General features: G+C 39.9%; 2 protein-coding genes across 6 annotated transcripts in view; both read left to right on the forward strand.

Annotated features, from left to right (window-relative positions):
* LOC117255806 (ovochymase-2) overlaps window positions 1–6,643 on the forward strand; it is a 37,247-nt gene extending 30,604 nt beyond the window's left edge. Inside the window, exons 17-25 of the mRNA XM_033625003.2 lie at window positions 66–284; window positions 2,959–3,093; window positions 3,176–3,397; window positions 3,507–3,689; window positions 3,945–4,057; window positions 4,915–5,009; window positions 5,278–5,567; window positions 5,732–5,892; window positions 6,412–6,643. Coding sequence (XP_033480894.1) covers window positions 66–284; window positions 2,959–3,093; window positions 3,176–3,397; window positions 3,507–3,689; window positions 3,945–4,057; window positions 4,915–5,009; window positions 5,278–5,567; window positions 5,732–5,892; window positions 6,412–6,609 — 1,616 coding nt within the window. The 3' untranslated portion in view covers window positions 6,610–6,643. The remainder of the gene's footprint in view (window positions 1–65; window positions 285–2,958; window positions 3,094–3,175; window positions 3,398–3,506; window positions 3,690–3,944; window positions 4,058–4,914; window positions 5,010–5,277; window positions 5,568–5,731; window positions 5,893–6,411) is intronic.
* Window positions 6,644–7,728: 1,085 nt separating this feature from the next.
* fam13a (family with sequence similarity 13 member A) overlaps window positions 7,729–25,349 on the forward strand; it is a 75,950-nt gene continuing 58,329 nt past the window's right edge. For 4 of the 5 annotated variants that reach the window (XM_078166211.1, XM_078166213.1, XM_078166212.1 and 1 more), the window contains exons 1-3: window positions 16,801–17,146; window positions 20,321–20,530; window positions 23,569–23,746. In XM_078166211.1, coding sequence (XP_078022337.1) covers window positions 16,816–17,146; window positions 20,321–20,530; window positions 23,569–23,746 — 719 coding nt within the window. In that variant the 5' untranslated portion in view covers window positions 16,801–16,815. Of the gene's footprint in view, window positions 7,969–16,800; window positions 17,147–20,320; window positions 20,531–23,568; window positions 23,747–25,349 lie in introns of those variants that run through there. The other variant, XM_033623949.2, reaches the window with a different exon arrangement.

Below are 25,349 nucleotides of genomic sequence, written 5' to 3' on the forward strand. Positions count from 1 at the left end.
TAAACTAAATAAGGTACAAAGGCAGAATTTATTGCGGGTTTTCACCTTCAGTCTTTCCTGTGTAGCATCCGGCTGTGGAGGGCCAAAGGACTTGAATGGTACAGCAGGCACCGTGTTCTCTATGGGTTACCCTGGCAGCTACAACAACAAAGCCAGATGCCAGTGGAACATCCGGGTGCCCTCCGGCAAACTGGTCCACCTCCATTTCCAGAATTTCTCCCTGGAGGAGAGTCAGATGTGCTTAAATGACAAAGTCAGCCTCAGAGACAGAGCAGGAAGTTTAGGTATGTGAATATCTGCCTCCTTTTTCTCTCCAGCTGATAATGAATTTGCTGAGTCATTCATTAATATGATTGCTTTATGTTACTCTGCCATTACTCCAGTTTTATTACCAACTGCGACAACATCACAACCACTGGTATTGTTTTCACATTGTGAATCTGAGAGTGTGTGTGTGTGTGTGTGTGTGTGTGTGTGTGTGTGTGTGTGTGTGATCATGGCAAAATGTGGTCCTGGAAACACCTATTGTAGCAGGAAGTACCACAGAAGCTGTTTTGAGTAATTATCCAAGTGTTAATGTATCTCTCTGTGGTCAGATTTTGTCAGCATGATAGCGCCACAACCGAGCAAGATACAGTCATGAAACGTTACAGGTGTGTAGTTGAGGTCACAATGAAGGCTGAGTTTGAAGATGGGCGTGGTACCAGCAAGAAGACTGGAAGTAGGAAGGGTAGAAAGCAGGGAAGGAGCCATTTCCCCTCCACTTTACGCCCATGGCTCACATTCGTTTTAAGACGCAGATCGTTGTGTTGTGGCTGGAGACATCCCGTCACAAGATGGTCTCTATTAGTTATGTATGAATGACGAGTCCAGCCTGTTCTCACTCCTACTTCGTCAAATATGCTTTGTCAGTGATTTCGGCATCAGATACTGACGTACAGAGACATGTGGTGGTATGATACACACCAGGCAGTGGCTATTTCTCACACTGGTGGCAACGTAGTATACAGAGTAAGAAAGTCTTTGTGGGGTGTGTGAGAATGGAGGTGGATGGGTCAAACCAACACTGAACTTTCACCCAGGAGCCCACTGTTCATTTCCTGTGTGAAACCAAAAGTGGAGTTATTTTAATAACAACACAGTGTGCTAGTATGTGAAGCATGCTATATAAGTGACGTATGTCACCAATGTGACATTAAGTTAGTAAAAACTGTGCTTATTTTAAGCCAAACAAAAAAGATGTTTTTTCTAAACTTAACCATATGCTCATGTTGCTCATCAAATTTAAGGAAACAGATGTAAAAATAAAGTGTTTTAGCTACATAGTAAGTTATTTTGAAAAATACTGTATGCATGTAACCAGCAGAAACTGTACATTTCCTATGAAAATAGAAATGTATTTGGAATGCATGTAATAAGTGTCAACTGAGATATTGTCCTTGAACGTCCAAAACCAATGCAGGAGACTACCTGTTGCATCATATTTTGACATTCAGGTCCACTGACAAAGCGTGGGTATTTGACAAGCTGGGATGTGAACGGGTTGACATGTCATATTTACAGTAATCCATGTAATAGCTTTTAACATATGTCACTCTGAATCATCATCCTCATGGTGGCACTAGAGGAGAAGTCTCAGACACATCAGAGTTAGTAGCATGCAATCTCTGAGGACCACGAAATATCTTCAGAAAATGTTGTGATAATCCATCTGATACAGGGGTGAGATTTTTGAATGGGGGCAAGATTAGATCATGTGAAAATACCTGGAGGCCAGCTGCTTTTCGCATCATATAGGTTATTATTATTAAAAAAAAAAATCACAAGCAAACAAGACAATTGCAACTGTTTCATCTGTCATTGAAAATGTATTAAACTTTCTTCCGCTCCTGAAAGTGGCGGTCCTCGCCGTCAACTTTACACTTCTTTGCTATGGTCATGTCCGCTACCTAGCAGGAGATGTGTGCTGTTAAGTAATTTAGACCTGCTGTCCTCGTTTGTAGCCACTTTTTTTGTGCCAACTAGTGGCAGTAAGACCACAATACACCAATCCATGTAAAAACAAGATGGCAGCCATCTCTGCCAAATCAGTCTGCAGCTAACAAAACTACAAAACCTGATCAAATTTAATGGTTGAAACTTGTTTATTTATGATTAATAACATTTGTAGTTTGACATGCCAACAGATGTAACCAATTCTAGCAACGGTAACGAGCTAAGATGCTGTTAATTAGAAAGTACTTGTTTGAAGACATAAGGAATTTATCTTCACCCAACTGAAGGACAGTGGGACTTTATCATCGTCATTTGAGGATATAGGGACTTTATTATCGTTGATAGGACTTAGTTTTTTTATACTTATCAGGTCCTACTGATCCCAAATAGCTAGGAGAAATTAAAAAAATACAAACCAAACAAAAGTTCGGGATTCAGGAGGCTAATAGAAATATGTCACTCTAACAAGGCTGAAAACTTGAACCAAAACGATGTCTGTCACTTTTGTCGTCTGAATAAATAACCAAGTATAAATAGCTCTATGAGATAAAATCATAGAAGAGAGGCCATCAGTTGGATTTATATGTTAAACCTGTAGTGTCAGGCTGCTCTTTGTCTCAACAGTAAAGAATCCAAGGCCCCACCACATCTTGTGTCAACCCTACCACTACTGAAGAGTGGAGATTACATATAAAAACCTTAAAAGGTCAAAATAGATAACTGCATCTGCGTTATAAGCAGCTTTCCCATTCTTTGGAACTTTATAAAATCGGTGTGCAATGGCCTAATTTTTTTTTACATTGCATTAAAAATAAATGTATATAGGTTGTGCATGTATATTAAAAAAAGGCATAGGAAGCAATAAAGATGTTATTATACTTAGAACATCATATACAAGCTCTTAGGGACAGAGTTTCCTTATAAATGTCAGCCTAACAGTTATTCATGTTCATTTCTCCTCAGGCACACACTGCAGTCATGTACCACCTAAAGACCTGGTGAGCGATGGAGACATGCTTCACATCAGCTTCTCCTCCAATGACAAGGTGGTGGACACAGGCTTTACTGCCACCTGGAGGGCAGTGGACCCTACAGAGGGTAAGACAGGAGAAAAGTGTATCTGACAAGACGCTGAGGGAATAAGACTCCACTCAAAACTAATGCATCTCATCTGTTTCAGCCCCTTGTGGAGGGAGCTTCAGCAGTAATCAGGGTGAAATCATATCTCCTAACTGGCCCAATGACTACCAAGCCCAGTCTGTGTGCACGTGGCGCATTACCATTCCTTCAGCAAAAAGTGTCCATGTAGTCTTCACTCACTTTGAGCTGCAAGCCGTCAACATGTTCGGAAATTGTGTCGACTACGTGGAGATCTTTAACGGAGACAGCATGGCATCACTAGGTTGGTTATTCTTTTTGTTTATTCTCTCTACCTTTCCTGTACAGGTCAGTGTTATCAGCATCAATGCCTGCACAATGATAAAACTCTTCATTTCTTATCTGTTCTGCAGGTCGATTTTGCGGCTTTGCCCCTCCACCCATGATCACCATCCCTGGCAACACAGTCGTCATCCGCTTCCTTAGTAATGGAGCCGATCAACAGAAAGGCTTTCGTGGTTACTGGACCACGGATGCCAGTATTATCCCAACTTTGCCTCCTCCACCTGCTAACCCATGGGACAATATCACTATCGGTGAGTGTAGGGACACAGCGGCCCCGTCTCTGATATGTGTATCTGGTGAGCTTCCCAGTTTCAAAATAGAGCTTGGTGAGAGATAAAATTAAAAGGTTTTGCTCCACTCAGATGGAAAAAATTGGAGACAAAAGATCTAAAAGTGGATTACCTGATGTCTGAACTTAATGGGTCTGCCATTGACTCTACCTGTATGAATACAGGCAGATGATAGCTTATTTATAGATCATTTAACTTTATATTTTCTCTTCCCAGACTGGCCAGTAGATTGTGGAAACCCAGAGGTGAAACCCAATACAGCCACCCCAAGAGTGGTTAATGGGGAAGAGGCGATCCCCCACTCTTGGCCCTGGCAAGTCTCCATGCAGGTACTGTCAGCTGTTTCTCTAGCTCTGTTTACACAGAGATTGTACTACAGGGCCACTACAAAGTCCCTCCTTTATGCTACCTTTGCATTTTTACACAGAACTTAACAACTTAGGCATCATGCTGTTCCACACCGTGATTTTGGACAGCATGCCGCCATTGCGGAGGCAAAAGAGGCATGACGGGGGTGTCGGTAGCGTAGCGGATAGTGCCAGTGCCCCATGTACAGAGGTGATGCCTCGCTGCAGTGGTCGCAGCTTCGATTCCGGCTTGCAATCCTTTGCTGCATGTCAAACCCCACTCTCTCTCTCACCCCATTTCAATCTGTCCTGTCCATTAAAGGCAAAAAAATAATCTTTAAAAAAAAAAAGAGGCATGACAGGCATGACATGTACTGTAATACAACAGCATCGGCCTCTAGTGTGACATACAACATACGCGTTGGCAGCAATTTCTTAACAATAACAGTGGCATTAACATGGCAATAACAATCATTTACTGTCCCTATTAAATGGCTGCTGATCTCGTCCTCCGCTCGGAGGGTAAGGAGCAAACAAACCTCATTGTTTTCCCAATTTGACATTTTCAGCTGCTGTTCTGCTTTGAGTTAGCTACTAACTGCTATCAGCTACTTCTTAAATCTTCCACATGGGTCCCATGCATAACACGTCTTGCTGCCCATGATCCCGACTGTCCCATTCATAAAGATGTCACTACTACTGTTACTGCCTTCCATCCTGCCTTAAAGGCGAGAAATTTTCACCTTGAAGAGGCATTGTAAAACGGACTTTGTGTGCTTGATTAACAGCCATAGAGGAGAGACTTTAATTTGTACAAATGTATATTTCCTCTTCTCCAGGCTACACTGATGTTTCCCATACCTTACATGCACGGTTGTGGAGGTTCCTTGATTCATGAAGACTGGATCCTAACTGCTGCTCACTGTTTCATGGTGTAAGATGCAACCACAGAAACACTTACAGCTCACAGGCTTGTTTTGGAGATCGTTGCAGCCTTTAAAATGCCTGATTTTCTAACAAACTGCAATGCATGTTGCAATGTTTGTAGGCGTCTTTTGCCATTAAACTTCGAGAGAAAGTGAAAATTGCAAAAATATTATTGTAAATTTTATCTTTATTGTTACCTTATTTTGTCTTGCACAATAGCTGAAGTGAAAAGTAAAACTGTAATTTTCACCTTCAATATTCCACCTACATTCCAGCCCGCTGAATAAACCCTCCTACTGGCGCATGTGTCTGGGGAAGCACCACATGAACTCCTCCATGGACGTTCCCTCGGCAGAGGAATGCTACAAGGTGGATGGAATCATCCGACACGAGGGGTTCGTCTACGAGCAGGATCGCACCGACATCACCAATGACATAGCCCTGGTGCATTTGGCTGAGCCTGTTAATATGACGAGGGAGATCGGCCCCATCTGTCTGCCCAAACCTGGGGCTGTGATGCCTGCTGGGACACCCTGCTTTGTCACCGGCTGGGGAGACGAGAAAGGTAGAAGTGATCATGCATTTCATTTTTCTGTAAAAGAACTGTAGTCGTGATGCTACCTACAGGAACTGGGGGTAACAATAGTCGCAGAAGTGGCTATCTCCACACCTTACTACATCCGCCTTCTACACCTTCTACAGCAACATAAACTTTTACATCTGTTTTAGGTAACCTGTTACCCAAAGTGTCAGAGAAGCTAAATCAGGCAGCCCTTCCTGTAGTTGACTTCCAGACCTGCAGTAAGCCTGCTTACTGGTGGGATACCCTCAGACCCTCCATGATCTGTGCTGGTTATGAGTCCCCAGATGAGCTCAAGTCAGCCTGCCAGGTGAGACGACACTTTCAGAAAAACTGTTTACATGGACACACTGGGATTTAATGTAAGGGAGGATGATACTTTGTTGTTGATGTTCTTGTCAAACCTTCTCACAGATTATGTAAATGGCCCGGCCTTTCATGATTGGATCGCCCGTTATGTAACACCCTGTAAACTGTTTTGTTTGTGATCAGTCAGCCTTGATCGCAGTTTTCAGGCGTAATTGGACAAAAGAACATTATTTGTTTGCCATAATGAGCAAACATTCTAGCATGGGCATGGGAAGATTAGAAATTTAGCAAAACACTTCAGAACAGCACTGAAGCTTTTAAATATCAGTAGAACTTTATAGGACACAACACTGACATTTGCCACCCTGAAGAAAACTGTCACATTTTTGATAAACATTGACCTTTACAAATTCCAGGGCACAGACATGATTCATAGTGAGCTGTCAACATCAAATGTTCACCAATGCATCTTCTTACCAGTGCAGTAAATCTTTGGTGATTTACTTCTGCTCTCCCGCAGGGTGACTCTGGAGGTCCCTTCGCCTGTGCGGCTGCTGGAACGAACACGACCTGGGAGGTGCATGGTATCGTCAGCTTTGGACCTCGGGGATGCATCAAAGACAAGAAGCCGTCAGTGTTCACCCGCGTGTCTGCCTTCAGTGACTGGATCGACAGCAACATCAAGAAGTTTATATATGAAAATGGCAAAACCAACTAAAGCCTGAAATAAAGATTTTTACAGTGTTTATTGATGATTTCTGTTTAAAGTCTTTGTAGCTTTTTATTCAGGGTTCAATATTAAGTATTGCTCTCTGCAAGAGTGTGCTGACTCATACTGTTAGGCTATAGGCATCTTCTCTGGCAGTAAATATATTGTATCTATTTAATTTAATATTTCCTCATTTTTTACAGTTCACAAATTAGATAAACATTGCACCAAACATTCTGAGGAAATAAAGACAAACAATTCAACTATCTTTGGTTGGAAAGATTCATTTTGCAAACAGAGCAATAGAGTTTACACAAAACTAAAACTATAAACTTCACACTGAACTCTTCTATGCAATTCATATCATTCAGATGTTGAAAGAGACAGTTCATTCCCAAATCAAATGTTGTGGCATTTGAGCATACCTGCTGCGCATTTACACTGGAAACAATGAATTTGAGGGTGCAAAAAATGCAGCATGTGTATGGCCCCTTACATTGCATAATATTCTAAAGAAGGCAGACATTTTTACAGCCGATATCTCCTACACTTGGCAGCTCAAACAAAAACAATCTAGACTGATAAATAGCGCTCCGGGTAAGAGGAGAAATATGTGTTTTTGATTTGGGGGGGAACTGTCCCTTTAAATTACATGTAGGTGTTTAAGATTGTTGTACAGCTTTATATAATTAAAAGTAATGGTCTAATTACAAGTATAAATTCTGGCAAATTACAAAAAGAATAACATTTGATGTGCAAGTAACAGTATACTGAAAGTGATTAAGCATTGCAACCATGTTTTGTTTTTTAAAAAATAAAAATAAGATGAAATTCCTTTTATTTTTTGTCATTTAAGTGCAGCTAGTTTGCACAGCAGCATGACTTTGCTTCTCCTGCCAGCTCTTATAGTTTACAGGCTGCCTCCTCCTTTCCTCCCTCCTTACAGCCAGATGAATCCTGCAGGCACATATTTAAAGTTTTGGGTTTTAACCCTTTAATCACATGACCAGGCCACTCAGCCAATGGGAGAGCTCGGCTCAGATTTCAGCCTAGGAGGAGAGAGGGGAAGAGGGAGGAAGAGAAAGAGACAAGCTGTAATCTGTGCTCATGGGTAGGACAGCTCACAGTGCGCCGGTTCTGACAGCACTTCTTCTCTACACCCTCTCCTCCTGTGCTGTGTTTTTGGAGTATTTGGATGGCACATTTTAAGATGAGAGGGATTCCCACCTCTGGGAAAAGTCCAAGAGTTTGTCCTGGAACAGAGTGAAGAGAGGAGGAGGGAAGATAGCAGCAGATTTTCCCCCTCATCTTTGCCTCCGCAGGCGTTTCTTGTGTGGAAGAATGGGGGCAGGAGCTCTGACCATCTGTGTGAGTAAAACCCTGAGTTGGCTCCAAAAGGCTTCCCATTGAACCTGTGATTAAGGGCTGAAGAATGCATAGCGGGACTGTGTGTCTGCACACTCTTTTGTGATGGTGTTTAATGTTGTGTTTTAAAATGTCAAACAGGGACAAATCTCTTCTCCCTGCAGTAAAACAAGCTTTCCCTCCCTAAGTTAAACTTGACTCACTAAATACATGACTGCTGGCAGCAAGATGAATACTTGTGCTTGTGGTCTCAACAAAGAGAACAAGTCTGCCATCTTTTTACAACAGTATACCAGTTCAAGAGCAAAAATATGGATAAATACACACATTAAGCTTCATGTTTCCTGTCCATACCTGTCATGTTTTCCAAGCAGTGACCCAGTACCTCAGTGAGGTCACTTTCCACAAAATTCCCATCATGGAAAAAGTGTCTTTACAAGAATTAAACTGCTTTAACACACTACTTTTTAAAACTGAATGTCTCTAGCAGTAGTTTTTTTGAGTTGAGCAGCTGTTGCCTCAGCTCTGGTGCTACCAGTGGCTCCAGTGGCCACCCACATAGGGTGAAAGAGGCAGGGACAAGGGGGAGGAAGAGGGGGGAAGGCTGGGGGAAGGAGGACACATGCTTGGGCTTGCCATGTCTTCATGAGAAAGTTAAAGACACAGAAAGATGGCCTCGCTTGTTAGCAGTTTATTTGTGTTTTTAAAAAGACTTGTTTATCCATTTTAACTGAACAAAATGTTTCAGAGAAATGTCTCGACCAGACACTGGAAATGTCTGCAACAGCTCTCAGTGGGAGACGGGAGACTTTCAGCAGTCATTAGCTCCCAGTGTCTCTTTATAGTCCCTTGACAATAGGTGTATTTCTCTCTGCCGGAAGTTGTAGTGCGATAATATTTTGAGGATGGGAGAGGGGGGAAGGGGATGAGGATTATTAGGCTAATCACAGCAGACTGTCCTGGGGAACAATAGATGCAAATGGGCACCAACAGGAAGTGTTTCCTTTCAGTCTTTACTGTTTTGGTTCACACTGGCTCTAAAGCCAAGTATTGCCAAGAGACAACTCAACAAGAACAACCTTGAAATGAACTTTTAAAGGAATACATCAAACCCCAAATGATCATTTGTATATCAGTTACTAACCCCGTGTTATGTGAAATTTGTGAAGGAAACTGTTTTATTGCAGGCCTCCACAGTGAACGAAGAATCCAAAAAGAGAGAAAAATGGTCATGAATTGAAGTCGTAGGGGTCCACGTTTAACAAAAGCAAAACCATATCAAAACCTCTTTTTACAAACTGTTGCACAACATGGTGCAGTGTAATCTAAGTATCATTTATCCAGTCATATGCCCAAACAAACAGCCCTTTCAGAGGGATTTATACTTGTGTGGCAGACCCTACGCCATAGCCTATGCACGTGGTGTACGCCGTTGTGAGCATTTATACATGTGCAGTGGTGTGTCTGTGTCGCTCTGCAGTTACACCTCCAAAACTCTAGTCGGTGGCGGAGGTTTCTGTGAAGTGCTGTAAAGTTTAGTTGATTAAAAACACACCCAAAACACACATTAAACATGGCTTAATAGAAACAGTTTCAAAAACAGGCACACAAATTGGCTTCACTATAACTCGCAGCATTCACAGACAAAGTATTTGTCTCTTGCTGGACACATTTTCCCCACAAATACAAAATGCTAATGTTTTTAGCACAAGCCTATGGCATTTTACTTTGTATAAATTAGCTTGGTGACGAGCGGAGATTTCCTCTGCTCGTATGAAACCGGGATACATCCCAAAGTATAAATCCCCGAGGATAAATCACACACAAGACTTAAAATGCAATTTTTGTGGTGGCTTTATTTTCATCACAATTTGTTTGTTATCTGTGAAATTACAAGTTTTGTTTCCACTGAGGCAAATGGTTTTCAGCTTACAAAAATAGACAGGAGGTCTGCGTTGCAGTGACTTGTGTTACATTTTTGGGGAGGTGCACATCAGGCCACAGTGTAGGGTATGGCGTAGGCTCTACGTTGATGCAAAACGTACGGCGTAGATATGGTGTTGATTTGATGCAGGAGTATAAATTCTGCCTTCCTTTGTATATGTGAAACTTATGTATCTTATCTTTAAAGCCAGACTTCATTGACAAAAACAGCAATTTTTCCTTCCTTTTTCCTTCCTGGTCTACCTCTGCCGCAATCAGTTGGTTTGTTTGTATTATTGTGGGACTTTGCTGAATCTTAAGTAACCCTGTAAAATACCAAAGTCACACAGTAACACAAGCAAACAACTGATCGAGGCAGCGGTAGACCAGCAGCTCTGAGAGCTGTACCACGAAGCAAGTTCAACAGAGCCAGGCTCTCTTTGCTTGAGCTGGCTCGACAAACCCTAAAGCCTCAGTCAGAGATAACGAGTACCACAAAGGTGGCTATCAACTTGTTCTCTTAACCCGGACGTTCATCTTCTAGCGCTCGTTCACAAGAAACGAGGCAGATGACATGATCAGCGTGTCATTTGACAATAATCAATCACCTGCCACCTACTTCCTTTTAAGAACATTAAAAAAGTATTTCACTAACAAGCAACACTGTTGCTTCAGCTAAGGTGAGAGGGGAGTGCTGACAGAAAATTACTAATTGTGTGAATTCACAAGTTCATAAATTTATATTACCACTCCTGACACACACCTGACAGCTGCACATTCTACAGCTCTTAAACTTTAAACTTGATGCAGCGGATTCATACATTATACTCATGTATTGCATTCAATATACTGTACTGACATTGTCCCATGAAGGGGCAATGAATTTTACTGATTAAATATTAACTGTGGAAAATACCAATACACTAATTAACTTCCTAAGCTGTGCTCTATTAGCTGTAATATACCAACACTGTGAAACAGACTTCAGCAGATCAGGACCAAGCATAAAAAACATATTTCAAAGTGGTGAAATTATACTGCATTTCGCATGCAAGTGAACATCATACTAATTATAGTGACCTATGAATGTATGATACTAGAATAGAAGGCTCATTTTATAGCCTACGCGGGCAGATGGACCAGAGAACACTACAGACATGTTAAATAATTCAGTAAGAGCAAGAACAACCTTAAATAAAATAAATAATATTCCTCAGATTTTCTGCATCACCGATATACAGTAGGTTCTGTGTAAAATAAAAACAAAACCTAATGCTATACATACAGTAAACAGTACTGTGATGCTGCTGTAAGTGCACAACTGCGTTTGTTAGCATTCAAGTAACAGTTACATGGACCTGAATAACTAGTTTTAATGAGGCTTATCCCAGTTATGATAATCTCTGGGATACGGTTTTACATGAGCACAGAGAAATCAGGTTATTCATATCCCCTACATGCAGTGAGTAACTATTATATGGTTATTTTGTGGTTCAGGTATTCCTTTACATTTTGAATATTAAAAGCGGTGCTTAAAGGAAGGGGAGCGTTAGTTCAGAGGGAGGAGTGTGATGTTTATATATACTCAGTTTATGCCTACTTTCACACTAAAGCAGCAACAAGTATGTGTTTGCAAAGCGAGCAACCAGGGTTTTACATGTGAACCAACACTTCCGCTCAGGTGTGAGCGTGTGAACACAGATTACATTGTCTGCAAATTGGGCCCCTCAGATTTAAACTTGTTTTCTCAGTTGCAATTTACATAGTTGCAGAATGAAAGTTGTTGCAGCTTTTCGCAAGATGAGGAAGCAGCATCTGTCATATTAAATCACTGTGCCAGTCACCAAGGAGTCATTTATGTATATGTATTAGGGTTTGCGAGGAGCCTTGTGGTTTGCTTTGTCTTCACCCCAAGAGCATTTTATCTTGTAGCAAGCCTTACTTAGATTGTGTTGTGGAGGCTCACTGGATTATAGACCTTTTTCTTTTTCTTAATCTTTTCTATAGGTGTTTTCAAGTGCAAGTGATTGTTGAATATGTATGCATTTTTTCTACTTATTCAGCAATTTGCAGGGAGGCTGAACAACTTTACCTTCTGAGTTGCTTTTTGTTGTTCTTGGATATCTGTTGTTGAGGCTGTTGATCACCTTTTGGTCTTTTTTGGGGTTGGTTACATCCAAGTAAATCACCCTGAAATTGTTTTGGATATTTTATTGGTAATTTTTTTAGAATGGACCACAAAACTTCAATTAATAGCCCGGGCTATTATTTGTTTAAATCACTGAAATCAGCAGGCCTCTGTTTAAGACAGGCCTTTAATTCCTTTTGCATACAACTGTTGTTCAGAAAAGATGGGAAAAACAAATTGTTTATTTAAAGCACTAACTGGTTTAAAAAGTATGCTTCAGATAATATATCAAATAAGAATCATTTATTTGATCTACCTTCGACAGACAGCACATCAGAGAGAGGGGAGTTATGCCACTTGAGAATTACAGCACCTGGCATACCGACACAACGCCACTTTGTCCTGATAAAACAATACTCACAATTTAGGATGGAGTTCTATGAAAACCCCTTTTGATTCTTCTGATCTGAGGACCCTTACGGACTAAAGGAATATGAATAACTTACAGGATTATTCGGTAACCAACAACCCAGTTTAATACATCAGAAGAACTTCTATTAAAAAATGAGCTGCTTGGCAACCAGTCCAGGCGTCTAATGGGACTGGGCCTTTATTGTCAAAATGTGTAGCCACACCGGGCTAGTAAAAGAAACTGGGTGTTTAATTGGGACTAGGCTTGTAATTGAAGTTTTAGGGTACTTGTGAAAGGACACTGGATCACTGTCACAATATGTAAGGAAGTGGGTTTTTTTTTATTGGCAAGGTCGTTTGTGTGTTCATGGTGACTTACATCGGTCTGTGTAGACTGATAAAACCAGTGCTCGGTTAGACCTAAAAATACTGTTTTTGTGCATGAGGAAGATGTTGTAGATCAAAACGTTGCCTTTAAAAGAGACAAAGAAAGAAAGAATCTAGCCCACAGTGTTCAGACCTCATTTGATCCCTGCAGAGAAGTATTTTTGCCTTGATGTGTGTACATTCGATCTCCTTTTTCTGTGCATAGCTCAATACCAGTACGAAAGCGTATGTGTGTGCATGATAGTAGAGACAGATTAAGAGGACATCTGTTCATTAAGGCCTATCACAGTCAGATAAAGCTCAGACCGGCTTAACTCTTAAACACCTGCATGAGTAGTAGTAGTACAACTGGAGCTGGTTTGCAGTCCTTGAAGGTTCACCTACTGCTACTCAGACTTTGCTTTGACCTATTAACATTATTACCAACAATAAACTGTTACATCTATTGAGTAAAGTCATAAAACTGTATGATCTGTTAATCTAAAGTCGTATGTTGATTAAATGATATGCACTTAGCTTTGAAAAGATGTACTTTAATCACAATCATGAAGGGCAGGGCAATATATCGATATTAATCTTTGTTAATATAATGATATCGTCTTACATTTTATATCCACATTACTGATGATTTTTTTTTTTTGAAATATCATTGTGTAAATATTTTGTGAAAGCACCAATAGTCAACCCTACAATATCATCGCAATGTCAATATCAACATCAACGTTGATCAAAAATAATGTAACATATTGTGAGACACAGTTAAAATAATATTCAGGGAATTATGAACTTGTGCTTCACTTTGTGTTACAAATACAACCACAGCTTTGTCACCTACTCAAACCACTTATTTATTCATACTATACTGCTAACATCTTCTCACACCTGAAGATCTACCTACCTAGCCTATTATAAAATTCAGTATGACAGTGCAGTTTAGCCCATTAAGTGGTGCTTCTTTTCAGGCAGCCATCCAAGCATGAAGCAGTCAAAATTCGAGTGTACTTAATAACCATTTCACGTTCATCGGGAAGGTGCAACTGGCATATTTTATGCACCTGTCAGAGAGGATGACTGAGCACCATTAGCACACTGTCTGCAGAGGCCCGTCAGATGCATGTCGTATTAGCGCTGCCAGAGCATCTGCCATGGTAAAGATCTCCTTAGCCATCTTAGCACCATCTGTGAAGTGGGTTTTTAATCAGCTGATCTGAGTGTGGCACATCCTGTACCCAGTCTGTCTAAACTCTGCTTCCTCTTCACCACCTATTGTTACCTTCGCTACATGGTACTGTGACAAAATCATAGCAGGGGCCTCTCATGTCACTGTACGGGTCAGTTCACCCTTTAGCAGCAGTGAACTCTGGAACCACAATGTCACATGGTGTCGTTGTAGCCATGGATACAAAACTTTGTTGCTCTGATCATGTGCAGGAAGTCTTTTCCTCCTCGCCCTGTGCCCAAGTCCTGCGTCTGGTTTGTGTGTCTTAACTCTGTTGCTTCTCGTGTACTGACTAAACATAGTCAGAAATGTATTATTCTGTAGTTGAATGTGCCAAATGAATAGTGCTCAGTGTTTACTCTCTGCGGAAGACAACACAAGTGTGTGTTGTACAATCTGTGCATCTATACACAGAGATAGAAACAGCATGTGGCACTGTTTGCCTTGATAAGTTATCAGATAAGACATACTTAACAGCTGGTGAATGAACACTATAAATATATGCTCAGGCTTTACAAGGTTTGTCCACTGAGGAGAACAGGCACAGACTGGCAATTTGGACACAGCAGTGGTGGGAAGTAACTAAGTACATTTACTCAAATACTGTACAGTTTGATATTCCTGTACCTTACTTCAGTATATTCATTTTTATTCTCTACATTCAAGAGGGAAATTATGAACTTCTTTCTCCACTTTATTTAATGTGATGGCTACAATTAAGACTTACTTTGCAGAATATGTTTTTACATACAAAAATATACAATAAGTTTAGAAACTGTCATGTATAATTTGTAGAAAACTACGACAGCACATTGCTGCCATGTCAAGAAAAGACAAATTGTCTTTACCACCTGGCAACCATTTTTAACTTTTTGTGGCAAATATGGAAGCTAAAAAGCGTCATTTTTCTCCTTTTTATTTTTTTTTATTTTTACATAGATTTATTTTTTTAAATTATTATTTTTTTATTTATTTTAGTCATTTTTATTCATTTATTTTTTCTCTATTAGATTTCTTTTGACAGGTCTGCCTTTCTCTGTTTGTTCTTGGGTTGATGGGTGGGTGGGGTTGTCTTTTTGTCCTTACTGGTTCTGTGTTTGTACCACTAATACAAATATTTTTTTATTGAATTACCAATAAAAAACAACAACAAATGGATCAATATCATTTTATAACGTGAAGTGATGACAAGATGCTTTTCACATTATAACAATTAGTTACCATACTACAGCGTGAAACATTTTACGTTAAAACAAGATAGAAAGTACATTTTTATAACTAGAAAAGTTTCTTGTCATACTGTGATAAGTTTGTCTGTCATAATATTGTGATTATATCTTAAAATAACAAAAACATCTTGTTAACAATAATCTTTTCACATCATACCATCATACTGATCCATTTTTCTTTTCCTTGCATGGCACCTTCTCTTCTAATCTAGTCAATGGTACATTAAGTGTTAAAATGAGCTCGACCTCAGCTAGCAGAACAATCACTGCTCCAGCCGGCTTGGTCATGGCAAGTTGCTGGAAACATCAATAAGTCCAAACTGGTAGAAAAATATTTCCGCACACTTACATCTATGCAGTGTTTCACTTTATTGTTGAGCTTTTTGGTGATGTTTGCTCTGATGAAGGTCAAATAGACCGAAAGCTCAACAATAAAGTGATGTAAGTGTGTGGAAATATTTTTCTACCAGTAAAAGTAGCAGTACTGCAGTGCAAAAATACTCCATTACAAGTAAAAGGCCTGCGTTTGAAATTGTACTTAAGTGTTGGGATCAAAATATACTTGAAGTACCTAAAGTAGAAGTAAACATCATGCAGAATGGCTCCTTTCAGAATATATATAGGATATCTATGAAATATAATTATTGATGTATCAGTGTGTTCATCACTTTAAGGTTGTGACTGGTTAAGGTAAAACTAATTTCTTGTACTAAATGCTGGGCAGCTTGATATATGATAAAATGTCTTGTGTTTTTGGTTGATTTATGATTTTTTTTTGTGTTAATAATCTGAATCTTCAAAGTAACTGTTGCCAAATAAAGAGAGTTGTTGTAGAGTAAAAAGTAGAAAAATTGGCTTCCATGATGTAGTGGAGTAGAAGTATAAAGTACTATTAAATGGAAATGCCAAAGTAAAGTATAAGTATCTATATTTACACAATAATGCATCAATAAAACCGATCTTGGAATATGCTATTAATATCCTACTTTTACCTAAGTAAAGGAACCAAATGCACCACAAACACACACACACACACACACACACACACACACACACACACACACACACTTCACCAGATTAAAAGAAGTTTCTGTTCAAAGAGCCCACTCTTGTATGCTTCCCTCTAAGCTCCACAGACTCCTGAAAGGCACACAGTGGTTTCTCAGAAAGTTCTCCAGTAAAATCTTTTTTATCTGCCAGTCTTTCATATCCAAATGCAGGAATGTGGACTAATAATCCCCCCAGCTCTCGACACACTCAGCACACTACCCATTCAAATGAATAATCATGGTTAAGACAGCTGAGCATCACCTCACCTGAGCTTACTCATCTACATGTGCGCACCTAATGTCTATTTGTGCAGGTGTGCGTGTCACTCTGACAATGCCTTTAACCAAAGGTGTTGCGTGGTAACCTGATATTTGTCGTAGCAACACACACGGCCAGCCCTCCCCTTTCCTCTCAGCTCTCAGCGCACTCTGTCCTCTGTCATGACAGTATGACAGTGCATGTATGGACTTCACAGAGAAACCACCACAGACACTTTTTAGTCCATGGAGCAGAGTGAGCCTCCCTCCTCCAGGACAGGTGTCTCTGCTGCAGTGTCCAGCCCGATGCCGGCTGCAGTGCTGCCCTCTGTGCCCATAGTGTCGGTGGCTGACTGCTGCTGTCTGTTCTTCTCCCTGCAGCATGACAAGACAGCGGTGCAGGTTAAAGAAGACATGAAGAGGATGGTCCAGATACCCATACTGCGACCCAGGACAGTGACAGCCAAGCACACCAAAGTGTTTGGAGTGTCCCTGTTAGAGCTGCACCAGAGGGGCCTGGTGGAGGGCGGTGTGCCCCTGGTGATGCGCAGGATGGTGGAGCATCTACGCAAGCATGGTGAGGAAAACACAACATAATAGACTAGAGCAAAAAAATATTGTAATGCTTTTTTGTTTTTGATGAGTGAGCACTAGTACTTTCATGGGACACATGGAGGAGCAAGGCCAATTAAAGCTTTAAAAACAAGTAAAATTTCAAAATCAATTCTAAAAGATACAGCAGTGGGGTAATGTGATCCATTTTCCTTGTTTTAGTCAACACTGGCTGCAGCGTTCTGGATTAGCTGTAGTTTTCTTATTGAGGTCAGGGTCACACACTGGGGCTGCTTTTTAAAACGATAGAGTATTAAATATCAGTGAAAATATTCAAAATACACATGATATAAAGTTTAAGGAGCAAAAGGCAATAACAGGTATCGTTACTCCATCACTCCAGAGTAATGGAGTAACAATAGAAGTTGGATGAGTACAAGCGTTACTAAAAATGGACTAAAGTGGTGGGAAAATGCAGATTGCACCTGATTATCGATGTTATTAACACAAACAGGCTCAGTGAATGTGACAAGCAGGGAGTCCACACTTAATTTATTTTATTAAACTAAGATTAACTTAAATAACCAATGGAGTGTGTAGGTCAGCAAAGTCAGAAATGACTGCCATGCATGGATGTGTGTCAGGTGTGCTGTGGAGGTGCTGAAGGTGCAAACCAAAAGCAATAATGCCAGGTCTGCTGCAGGAAGGGAGAGAACGAGTGAAAACATGAGGCAGCTTTTACAGCCTGGAAGGCCCAGTTTAGCCCAATCAAGGCAACAACACTCCTATGCCAGTCTGTTATGTATGATATAATACTACTATAATACTTAATTTAAAAAAAATGCAGTACTTTAAAGTACAGTATCATTAATCCCACCAAGAGAATGATTGCTACTGATGTGTTGTCAGCACAGATGATAACAATAACTTTAACAAAGGTTTATGCAGACTTGATGCTCAGGATGGTGGATAACATTGCTGACTGAAATGGTGGCAAAAATATATCCAAAAAAATATAAAAATGCCAAGCAAAAAATGTAACATATACATCATTTTTTTAAAGATAATGCTTGAAAACACACTGGTATGGATGGCACTTGGTGTTGACCTACTTTATCATGTCCTGTACTGTTTTTGCTGCACCACTAGATGTCAGTACAAGAGGGTGCAGCTTTTTCCTCATGGCTACTGAAACTACAGGCCCCTGCATGTGACTTCATCTGCTCTCAGCCATAAATAAAGACTATAATAAAATAAAAATAAAATCCTCTTTGGTCCATTCAGTTTGGGGTTTGAACATCCCTACGGTGTCTGCCTCCGCCACAATAACGTGGATGTCAATGTAATTGTGTTTATGGTGTCCAGGGTGCTTAACATTACATTTTATATTTTAAAAAAAATCTAATGTATTGTCAGTAACGGTGTCCATGTAGCTCTTAATAATCTACAGTCCACTGTCAGCTCGTTTCATTGGATCTATTTCTTAGGTGTAAAGTAGTTCCGAACGGATGCTCACAAACTGTAGATTATTCAGCCCTTAATTGTTTTAAACGAGGGACGTTTGATCTCCGAACGAACAGAGACGGTTATGTGAAAACATGAGCGAATACAGCTACATTTAGTGATTGAAATAACTTGATATTAAATTAGTTTAATGTAATTTGGGCCAACCGGCCTTTTAAACACAGCACTGACAGAAAATAATGGATCTCTAGTAGCATCTAGTGGACGCCATGGAGACCTACAACAACACCGGCAAACTCATGTTAACAGCTAACGGTTAATTAAGCTATTAGCTAGCTAGGATGTAAGTTAGCCTACTAAATGAAATTTGAGCCACAGGTGTCAAGCCACAGTGCTGTAAAGGTAAGGCTACTTAACCATGTTTGGTGTATCTTCCCATTTCTAACGTTTTCCAATATATTTTATCCACTCCTCTGTCCAAGAGAGACGTTGGAAATAATTAACGTTACAGTTATAACTAACTGCTAACTAACTGTCAAGAAGCTAACGTTAGTGTTAGCAAGAAATAAACCGTTTGTGGCTAACATCAGCTTCATTGTTTGATACTTAACCTATCTATAAACAGGTAACAGTTAAAATGCAACGTTAGCATAACTTTCATATTATTACTGAAAAAGTCTATAATGTCTATTGTACTCCGTGGTCTCATCTGGTAAGTTTACTAACTGTTACAAGGTAGATGGGTAACTCACAAAGGAAGAAGTGGGTATACTCTAAATAAACAAATGGCTTTTTGGGTTATCCTCTTCCTGATGGGCAGCATACTTCTTCCAGGAACACCATATTAATTAACAACCTTACTGCAGTGGTTGAAATTTAGCTGTCAAGGCAATATAGTATCGTCACATGGGCAGTTCAGGCTTTTCAAAGTCCATATTAAATAGTTAGTACAGACCCAGATGAGTGGTTTTCATGTTCACATTATGTTGTAACAAATTACAGTACCTGTCAGTGTTAGACACAGCTTATGCACATATATTCTGTGGGGCTGCTGCAAATATTAACAATGCATACTTGCACACTTTTGCAGCTGAATGAGTAACCTACATGTCAGCCATGCATATACAAAGACACAACAGTAACACACTGCTTGACACATGCAACAGCGTTTGTTAATGTGAGACAGTCCAAATTCAATAGTTAGTCCAGATCCAGATGGGTGATTATCCTGTTCTCATAGTTCCAGTAGATTACAGTACCCTTAGCCATTTTTATCAGTGTTACACACAGCTTATGCACATATATTCTGTGGGGCTGCTACAAATATTAACAATGCATACTTGCACACTTGTGCAGCTGAATGTGTAACCTACATGTCAGCCATCCATATACAAAGACATGACAGTAACACACTGCTTGTCACATGCAACACTGTTTATATATTCCAGTGGCTTTTTGGCTGGTAAGTGGGTATGCTGTAAACTGCTAGAAAAAGAGGTGGGTATACACCATATACCTGTGTATACCCTCCACTACACCACTGTGTATGAACTTTGGCCTGATGATGGTGCTAGAGGAAACACAGGTGCTACATGACAGATCATGGGGTCAGAAAATCATGACAGATCAAAAATGTCACCCCGAGTTAGCTATCTTATTGAATAGCTGATAGATCGTCTGGCTCCTAATGACATGAATCATTATCATCATACTGTTTTTTCTGATTATTCTCCAGCCTTGCATCAGGAGGGTCTGTTCAGAGTGAATGGCAATGTGCGTGCTGTGGAGACCCTTAAACAGCGGCTGGAGAGTGGAGAGGACGTGGACCTTCTTTCTGAATCTGATTGGTGTACAGTGGCCAGCTTGCTCAAACGGTATCTCAGGGACCTGCCAGTGGGTCTGGTAGACTCATCAGTCCAACAGGCACTGATACAGCACCACCAAGGTGAGAGAAAGTAGTTTCTGTTGCTGCAATTCCTTTTTATGTGCTTATTTTTAACAGTTATGGGCCTCTTTGTCCTCGCGAAGTAGATCACTTTTTAAGCAGTCATGTGGTACATTTTCTTAACAACTTCCTTAATCCACAATATGATATTTATACCTGCTCGAGTGTAGTGAATATCTGGGTCATGACTCTGATTGGATGATAAGCAAAGCTATCTTTAGGTGCTGAAATGTACTATTAGCACTGCATTCATGTGCAGTGGGCAGGGCATATAAAGGCACTGCAAATTCTGTGTGTGTGTGTGTGTGTGTGTGTGTGTGTGTGTGTGTGTGTGAGAAATAGAGAAGGAGAGTTTATATGACTACTAGATGAGTGATGGACCTCATGTTTCTGGCAATAATCTTGGAGGTCATAAGAGGTAAAGTGAGTGATTTGGCAGGGGAAGTGTCTGTGTGCTCGCTCTCTGCTCTCCTCCATCACTGAGTTCAATCTGTTTAATGAGAGGAGAGTGCACATTTTGGCTGCGGTATTTGGTTTTCCCTCATAGACCACATAAATATCAGCCTATTTTACAGGGCCTGTGGCCAAAAGCTGCATTAGATAATAGCTCTTCAGTGCAAGACTTGGGCATAACTACTTAGGAAAATGATTTGGGTGTGCTTTGTAAAATTGGTTTGGCCGGTAGGCTACTTGGCAGATGTAAATCAAACATCAAAGGCATTTGATGAATGGATAGATTGTGATATGAAGTTACAGACTGATTAGCTACACATAGACTGCACAATATATTTGTCTGATGTGTCTTCAGTTAAGTTAAAAATTGCTGCACATCTCAATAAGGATAGTGAGACTGTGACCTGAGTTATACAAGTAAACCAACAAGCTTCATACCATTATTCAGTTACTGTTTTGATAATCAGTCAGTAATTTTGATGTAATTTATCCAGTTTAAACTCCCAAAACAATACAGTGTGTTGCATGTGAGGGATTTTACACTTCTCAACTAATGTTTTCAATTAAATATCATTATTAATTGTGAACTAAATACCTGCGAGGGTACTTGCCAGTAAAAGATTAGCCAATTATAGGCATCACATTGAGCTCTGGGAATTGTGATAGATAATTGTCATTATTTCTGACATTTACTATCTGAAAATGATTTAATACTTAATTGAAAAAATAAATGACCGATTAACTGATAATGAAAATAATCATTAGTTGCAGCCCTGAGTGGTTATCCTCTTCCTGATGGGTAGCATTCTGCTTCCAGGAAGGCCATATTATTTAACATCTTTATTGTAATGGATGAAATTAAGCTGTCAAGGCAAAATAATATTCTCACATGGGCAGTTCAGTCCAAATTAAATAGTTAGTACAGATTCAGATGAGTGGTTTTCTTGTTGACATAGTTGTAACCGATTTCAGTACCTGTCAGTGTAAGACACAGCTTATGCACATATATACTGTGGGGCTGCTTCAAATATTTATACATAAATGCACACTTTTGCACCTGAATGTGTAACCTACATGTCAGCCATGTGTATGCAAAGACACGACAGTAACACACTGCTTGACACATGCAACAGTGTTTGTTTATGTGAGACATTTAGACATTTATTTAATACTCTTTTGTAATATTATCCACATAATTAAGCCAAAGCGGCTCAGTTTTTTTAGCTAGTCAAAAGTGCTCCCTCCAATATATAACATATACCATAACATATACATATACACACACATATATTATTATATTGAGCATGCTCAGTTTGCTATTTTGGTATGAGATTGTTTTTTAACACAGTACAACAATTTCATCCATCTTTTTTTTTATACGTTACTTCTTCTTTAATGTGTTTTTGTTTCAGTGAGTTCTCCGCATTTTTACTGCTGTGGATCGATTGTTTGCAGCCACTGCTAGTTATTAATTTAAAGCCAAATATTTTCAACAGATACTCCTCTCTTTTTTTGTCCACCATTTCATTTTTCACTTGTATTTTCCTCAGAACAGAACAATAGTACAGAACAATATCGATATTTATGCTGTCGTGTTTTGTTACAATAGGTGTTTCTATTCATTTGAAAATCAATATGTTGTTATAGAAAAATAAACCTTTTATCTTTTATTTTCAGTGTAATCTCTCAGGCAAACAAAAGCGTGTGCGCAGCGTTCAGGTGTGAAATGTTTTGCAATGATTTGGTCCTCTGATTATCTGGGTTTATGATGGTGTGTCTGGTGATGTGCATCCTCTATGTTTACCTGGCCTTCACATATGTGTCACTGCATAAAGTGTGCTTTTTTTTTTTACATCCCTAGTTGTTCATTTGTCTAATTTATTAACCTGTGAAAACTTGATCAACCTCTGATGAAAAATAGCTTGAAAGCTGCCCACAAAATAAAAACCACACACACAAGCGACCATTTACTCAACAAACTTGTGCATGCACACTCACAATCTGAACTTTACTCAAGAGCAGTTGTGATCACCGTAAGCCATTATTCCCTCCTCTCGCTCCACGTACTCATACGCACACATTCCCGCGTTCATACTGTACGCACGCACACACACACTCACGTAGATGCACGCAAGTTTGCGTCACTCATTCATTCGGGATCAGAAGCTGTTTATCCAACTCTGACCCAATTATGTATCCAGAGTAATAGCATCAACATACTTTAAGGCTCTTTGCTCTAATGCTCATGTAGTTACCACAACTCGAGATTAGATATTACAAAGAGCAGGTGGATGGAAATATAACTACGTTCTGGAGACCAGCTGTAAAACTATAACGGTCTGAACATGTTTCGCTAAAAGCCAGTAAATCACAAGAGTAAATCTAGCTGGTCGTGTCACTCATCATTTGATCGATTTTGGGTGAAAAGACTTGAACAGAATTGGTTGCTTCAAGCACTGGAGCATTTATCCACTTTTCTAGTTTATATTTTTTATTATTATAAGTTTATATATTTTTTTCTGAATGTAAACATAAAAATTAATTATGACCCCTGCCTTTGACTCTGATATCTTGTGTGTCTGCAGAGTGTGGTGATGATGTCTCTTGGTCAGATATGAGAGACATACTTCAGCAGCTTCCAGACGTACACTACAGCCTCCTCCGCTACCTCTGCCACTTCCTCACCCTTGTGGAGTGCAACCACAAGGAAAACCGTATGACTGCCCTCAACCTCGCCACCGTGTTTGGACCTACTGTCTTCCAGTGAGTTGAAACTTTTATAAAGGTAGATGTGGTCGAGCTGTCAATGCAAACACACGTGGACCAATTTCACCATCGCTCCAGCATTCTCTTATTGATGTTTATCCTTTGTACCATTGGCATTTATTGTCAGTCTAGTTTCTTCAGACACTTAAGAAAACTTAAAGGGATACTTTGCCAAGTTTCAATCACCTCTGTTAGGATGTGGGTAGCATGTGGAAATGAACTATGGTAAACTTCCCTCCATCTTACCAGCGCCCAGATCTCCCTACTCATCTCCACCTGAAATTGCATCATCCAGTGGATTATCGCTGGCTCTAGGGCTTTGCTTGAACTACAGATTGTACTTCTGCACCATGAACTCAGAGTATAGAAGCAGATTGAGAGAACTTCCGCCTCATGCTGCTCGAAATGAGGTTGATGGAAGTAATCCAAAGCGGTTCAATCGGGAGATTTGTTTTTTGTAGTAGAAAGAATATTTATTAACATGTGCACATAAGTCTTTGGTGATTAGACCCCATAGAGATAGTATGATTTAAGGAAGGTGATGAATCCACAGTCAAATAGCGAACCCCCCGCGGGGTCTAGACGCTGGTGGTGGTAGAGATGGTAAAGATGAGATGAGAGGAAGATGGAGAAGTGCAGATGATCTCGTTGAGTAGAGGAATGAGCCTTTGTTGAGCTCGTCCTGGACTCTGGATAAGATGGCTGGGGGTGAACCGGATGAGGAGGAGGGCGCAACAATTCTGCCTAAAATGATGGCTGACAGCAGCAGAAGAGAAAGCAGATATAAAATTTTGCAGTCACATCCTGATTGGCTGACTGAGATTGTGGTAAAGTTTGATTGGATAACTAGAAGAGTGAACACTCATAGTCAGCTGATTAGAGGAAGCAGTGGGAGTGGGATGGAGAAAATTGTGAATGGATGAGCACAAAGAAAATCTCCCTGATTGAACTTAAGCTGAGCTTCATTAAAGATAGTTGCAGAAATCATCAATCATCTAAGTTACTGGATTGCGAATAGTCATTTAAAAAGTTAAAGGTGTTTTAGTCAAAGTATAAGCCATAATCACACTTAAAATCCAATTTCCAATTATTGGGTGAGAGTTAAATGAATGCCTCCGTCTGACATTGGTTTTAATGATATACACTCAAGGGCACAGGAGACGACTGTTGTTGCAACTGTTTACAGGCCTCCTTTAGTGTGTTCATATCCTTGAAGAACATAATTGACATTCCTGAAAGTTTTGGCAAGTTTGGTGTTTTTACTGTGACCTTTACAAAGCATGTTTGTCACAGTCTTTAAACAACAGAGAAGACAGCGTGGCTTAGTGTGGAAAAAAACAGGCATGTAGACAGTCGTGATAGCTAAAGCTGAAAGATTCAATCACCTTTCCCCTATTTGTGTTCAGTGAGTCAGATATTAAACATTGGTTTCCTATGTCAGAGCAGTAGGATGAATAAGATGATTGCACTCTTATAACATGCAGTACATATTGAGTAAGACTATGAACCGTAAGTCAGGTTTTAACCAATAAAGTGTGGGTGTTTTTGTAAATTAAAAAAAGCCTTTTTGTAAGTTGCGTGAAATGAAATAGATGTCTTG

This window comes from Epinephelus lanceolatus, chromosome 3 (genome assembly GCF_041903045.1).
Source record: "Epinephelus lanceolatus isolate andai-2023 chromosome 3, ASM4190304v1, whole genome shotgun sequence".
NCBI lineage: Eukaryota > Metazoa > Chordata > Actinopteri > Perciformes > Serranidae > Epinephelus > Epinephelus lanceolatus.